This window comes from Akebia trifoliata, chromosome 13 (genome assembly GCF_017979445.1).
Source record: "Akebia trifoliata isolate Shusen 1 chromosome 13, ASM1797944v1, whole genome shotgun sequence".
NCBI lineage: Eukaryota > Viridiplantae > Streptophyta > Magnoliopsida > Ranunculales > Lardizabalaceae > Akebia > Akebia trifoliata.
This window is the reverse complement of record NC_141387.1, coordinates 9,727,770-9,733,776: the sequence shown is the minus strand read 5'-3', so window position 1 is coordinate 9,733,776 and position 6,007 is coordinate 9,727,770. Positions and strand designations below refer to the sequence as shown.

At 33.7% G+C, this 6,007-nt stretch overlaps 1 protein-coding gene across 1 annotated transcript; it reads right to left on the bottom strand.

Annotated features, from left to right (window-relative positions):
- Nucleotides 1-2,005: 2,005 nt before the first annotated feature.
- PEX7 (peroxin 7) lies at nt 2,006-3,273 on the bottom strand. The gene has a single exon (XM_086421077.1). It carries the CDS (start codon nt 3,177-3,179, stop codon nt 2,229-2,231), a length of 951 nt encoding a protein of 316 aa, XP_086277203.1. The 5' UTR covers nt 3,180-3,273; the 3' UTR covers nt 2,006-2,228.
- Nucleotides 3,274-6,007: the final 2,734 nt, after the last annotated feature.

Here is a 6,007-nt window from a genome sequence, read left to right as displayed (position 1 = left end):
CACAAATTTTTACAGCACTTTATGGTTGACAGGGGTAAGTAAGAACTTAAACAAAATTTACAATGATTTGTAAAGACACAAGGATGTAAAAACCACAATTTTCTGTTTTACGATGATTTGAGAGCATGCAAAGCAAATGGTAAATGTTGCTAGTACACCAAAAAAAATGTGGGAGATGAATATAAAAATGACACTTGGGTGGCGTCTTCTACATTGCAAGGGCAGTGGTATAACACCGACACTTTTTTCAGTTTTCATTATAAACAATGTATAACAGAACTCCTAATACATGGGAGAATTATGGCTCTCTAACATTATTGAAGATCTTTGGCAAGTCGACTACATATCCATGACATTTGTACTGGATTTTTCATATGAGTAGATGTGACAACATAGAACTAATAAATAGTTTCATTCCGTCGGAAACATCAATTTATCAAATGGCTCTTTTTTTTTTTTTTAGCAGTAAAAGCAAAAAAAAAAAAAATTTGGATAAGCGTCAATTGCATTCCAAAAGACAAAAGATAGACCCTTCCTAGAGGTTGAGGAGACCTATCAAGAGAGGGCTCAAAATTACAAAAAAATTAAATTAAATTAAATTAAAACCCTAAAACCTAGCTAGACACCACAACAGAGGAACTAGCCAAAAACATGCACCTGTCATCTCTTCTCATACACATTGACTCCTGCCTAAACACATAATCCTCAAAATAGATCTCCTTGAATTCTAATAAATCTTAAACCAATGAAATAAATTAACCTTAACTAACAGTATAATATGTTGCTTACTGTCCTCCTCCTTCCAAATACTTTAACATAAAGCAAAAGGATGGACCCTCCAAAAAATATCACCTTTAAAACCAAAGGCATAACATATCCAACTGCCAAACAAGTCCAACACTTGTGTGGAAGACTCCAATATATGTTAAATAGGGAGAAAAAAATGAGACCGAATTTCTTGGGCCGTTTAACAATGAATCAAGATACGATTAACCTTTTTGCAACCAACGTTGCATAAAACACAAAAAATCACGATGATACACTTATGAGCGGTTACATGATCAATGAATAGGATTTTGTCAAAGGCAATGGACCCTCCAAAGAATATCACCTTTAAAACCAACGGCATAACATATCCAACTGCCAAACAAGTCCAAAATTTATGTGGAAGACTCCAATATATGTTAAATAGGGAGAAAAAAATGAGAACGAATTTCTTAGGCCCTTTAACAATGAATCAAGATACGATTAACCTTTTTGCAACCAACGTTGCATAAAACACAAAAATTCACAATGATACACTTATGAGCGATTACATGATCGATGAATACCATTTTGTCAAAGGCAGACCACCAAACGAAGGTATCTATTTTAGACAGGATTTTCAACTTCCAAATGAGGATCCTGGGAATTTGGAGATATAGAAGTGTTTAGCACGGCCTAAAAGGTCACGGGTGAGAAATACCTTCCATATCCTTCCTCCACATCAGCTTTTTTGTTTTTTTATTTGTTTGATAAATATAAGATTTATTAATAGAAGAAAAAGAGATATAAAGGCCGGTTGAGATGACCAAAGAACGTAAGGCTATCGACAATGATTGTAAGCAGTCTTGGATCACTTCCTACATTTTGCATTCTTCAAACATTGTTTGTAAGAGTTTACCAATCAATCCACACAATTAAGCCAAAAAAGTAAAGATTGGTGGTACTTTGACCCTCAATCACAAACATAAGAAAATTACAATATGAAGTAAATAACCAAAAATATATCAAGCCACCATTTAAATTAAAGGAACTTAAAAATTCTAGATTACAAGCTAATAATAATAATGTATTTATAAGAAAGGACATTTTCAGTTTATATAAGACGAGTAGTGCATGGAACAGAACATGCCATTTCTACTTCAACTTCATCATTAATCCTTTGTAAAATCTTTAGTACACCAACAAAAATTGCAAAATAAACATAAAAAAAAATTAAAAAAAATCTTGGAGGAATCGGATATATTAAACACTATCAGGACTAAATGTCATTTTATTTCAAATGGGTGTGATGTGGGCATTCATTCAGTCATTTATTCGTAAGCAAGAAGGAACACAAAACACCTAGTTATCATGCTAGAGAACAACAACATACCCGCGATAAGATTCCCCACTTTTTCTCCCCATAAATATTGATTTCAATTACCAATTCTTCCGAATATAAAAAGAAAACAGCCAAGTCCACTTTAAGGCGCTCTCGGATCAGTCCCATGCTGCCACACATAAACAAGTTCATCCCAACCCGTACTCGCAAAAAGGCCTTCAACAAGAACACTCATATCGACCCCAACCGCAAACTCCGAATGATGATCGTACCTCCCAACAAGGGAATCGTCCAATCTATAATCCCATAAACAAACTGTCATATCGTACGAACACGAAGCAATCAAACTCTCTTGATGAGGTGAAAATTTCACTTTTCTAACAGCATAATTATGCCCATTAAGCACAGAAACAGGAACCCTATAATTCCTAACATCCCAAACCCTAATCATCTTATCAACTGAACCCGAAACGATCAAACAATCATCGTATTTGTTCCAATCGCACGAAAGAATCTCGAATTCATGAGCAGCGATGATCATAGTTGAATTAGGTTCTCTAACATCCCAAACCCTAAGCGTACAATCGCCCGAAGCAGAAGCAAAGACATCGGCGTGGCGAGGATTCCACACAGACGAGTAGACGCAGTAAGTGTGTTCTTTGAAGGTTCGAACGCTTGTAGGGCGGTCGATCGTCCAGAGTTTAATAGTGTCGTCCCATGATGAGGACAAGAAGGAATCGCGGCGTACGGTGTTCCAATCGATGGAGTGGACTTCACGAGTGTGTTCATGGAGGGAACGAATGGGGTTGGCAGTTGGGGGGAGAGCGAGGTCCCATAGTTTAACGGAGCCGTCAGCGATAGCGGAAGCTAAGAGGTTTTCGTTATCTTCGGACCATGTGCAGTCGTAGACGCCATCAGCTGTATCGAAGGCGCATAGTTCTGTTATTGGGGCTGATGGGGTTAGGTCGAGGACGTGAAGACGGCCGTTACCGAGGATTCCGAAGTTTTGAGAGGTCGCTACGGCTAAGCGGTTTTCGTAGAAAGGACTGAACTTAACGGCGTAACCGTTAAATGGGGTTTTGAAGAAAGGCATTTTCACTCTCTCTCTCTCTGGTTTTTTCCTATATCCCCATCTTCACTGATCTTCTGCTCTGAATCTGATCCTTCGTTGCTATCTGACTCGAAAAGATCAAATTTATCTTGAAATTAAAGAGATTTACTGGGCAGACCTATCTGTTGCAATTTTATTACAAAAACTCCCTTACTTTATCAAGTTTGTTACTTGACCAAACCTTACTTTAGTGCTACCATGACCAACTTAGTAAGTTATCAAATGTTATTAAGGGTCTTTGGGCCCACATGAATTATCAAAGTAGCAACCCAATAACACAGTCTTCTAAGTTTCATGGAAAAACTCAAATTCAAAAAAAGAAAAAATTCAAAAAAAAAAGAACTTGTTGAGCTTGATCAAAACTATTGAAATAGATGGCTACTTAACTCCCATATTTAAAACTAAAATTCAATGGTGAAATTTAAAAAAAAATTCGTCCTTTACAACCCTTTGATATCAGATCATATTTTTTGGATGCCACAACTGATCTAAGAAAAATCTACTCTAAGGTATGTTAAGTAATAAATTAACCGCATAAATTTAAATTTTATGATGTGGATCTTTCTTGAGGGTTTACTTAGTAACAAACTTGATAAGTGAGTTTTGATGGGTAACAAACTTCATAAGTAAGATTCTCTTGGAGTTGCCAGAACTCCAAGGGAGTTTTTGTAATAAAAATGCAACAATTGGGTTTGTCGGGTAAATCTCTCTTAAAATTAAGAATCGTGATAATCTGAACCCCCCGCCCCCGGACATACACCCCTATCATAAAACAGTAGATCATCTGCCTAAGGATGCACAAGAAAAAGATTTGTGGTTTTGCACACCCTGAGACGAATGATTTACAGTTCTGTGATGGGGGTGTATGTCAGAGGGGCGTCAGAAAATCATTATTCTAAAATTAATTAACTTAGGGTGCAACTTGGTCCGATTCAAATTGATAACCAAACCAAATCGATAGCTTTGGTGGTTTGTATTTGGGTTGAGAAAATGGAGAATCAATCAATTCGATTTGATTTTGATTCAAGGCTTACATAGAATCTACCCAAATCGATAACCGAATCCTTATATATTTATTTATTTATTTATTATAAATTATTTTAGGATCTTAGAGTTAGGACATAGATTAATATTTTTTATGAATAAATTAATGACTTTTTACATGGACAAATTAATGATTTGTTATATAAAATTTCATATTGATATTTATTTATTTATTTATTAAAAATATGTTGCTTCCAAGCAGGATTATAGGATATTAGTAACCCAGTCAATCAAACCAAACCAAATCGATTTTAATTCGATTTGGTTTGGTTCGATTTTATCGGTATTTGGTTTTGGTTCTTATTTAGTGGAATCAACCCATGACTGCTCTGTTCCTATTTAACACCAAACCAAACCAAGTTGCACCCCTAGATTAAATTAAACAAAAAAAATTAAATTAAATATTGGGATTTTTTGTGTGTTCTTGCATGAAATACTTCACCTTATTATTAATTGCCACCTCAACTCAGTACATTTTTCACTGTTTAATGTATTATTGATTAATTCCTAAGCTATTCAAGGATAATATAAATCTTGTTGAATAGCTAGTCAAGCTTCGATCGACTTAGTGCATTTTCAAACAAACACGACCACGTTGACACAATGATTTTCTGAATTAACTTAATGAATTGGTTTTATTTACCTAGGATTAAGTAGATTGGCCAAATTTCGAGATAACTTTTAAAATTATGATCAAGATAAGGCCTACTAAATCTTTATATATTTTTCTATATATTTGTTAATCTTGTCCATTAGATAGTAGATCAACATAAGTGATTTCTTTGAGCAAAAATCAATGACTTTTTTTTTACCAAAAAGTCCTCTTGATGAGATGATCATGATCATTCCATTGGTTGGTTTTTTTTTTTTTTTTTGCTTTAGCATTACTATCTTTGTATTTTATTTTTCTATTGAGGAAGATGGTTTAATTATGTGGGGTCAAATAAGTGCTCATTTCCTTTAGAAGATTAATTTTACTATCATGGTACACAGAGAAAACAATGGGAATATTTTTCTGGAAAATGCAATTTGTACTTATATAGTTGTGTATTTTTACATGAAAATTTCTTTCTATAGAAAACAAATTTTCTATATCAACAGGATATGGTATCCAACTGAATCCCTTAGAAAAAATGATTTTCTCAGAAGTAGAAGGTGCCATCACATGGATCAGAAGGGTTTATTTATTATTTAAAATATTGATTAAGGAGATATTTTTAATTAGATAATAGATAATTAAAGAAAAATGAATATTTTTGTAATTTTGAAAAGTGAGCAACATGATTTTAAGGTCATGGGTTGCAATTTTGAGGTTTTTTTTTTTTTTTTACTAAAAAGACCTGATTATATTAAAGTTAAATATAAAAATGGGGGCACTTATGACCAATCAAATTTTGGTGTCAAACCACTTCTACTCTACCCTCTCAAAATGATGTTTTGTAATTATGAAAATTAAGCGACATGATTCTTATTATATTAAATTTAAATATAACCACTAGTCAAATTATGGTGTCGATCCACTTCCACTCCACCTTATCTCAATACAATTATAAAGATGTAGGAAAAACACAATGTTATTCTATTATGATTACGTCCGTCCTTAAAACTAAAAACAACAACTTTTTTTTACATCCTTAGGTACAATCAAACACCCCTAACAATAGAAATTCTTTTTTTTTTATGATTATGTTTTGAGAAATTATTTTTTTGAAGGACATGCTTATAGAAAGTACATGGTGGTAGGATTCACTAAAAAAGTTTTAAAA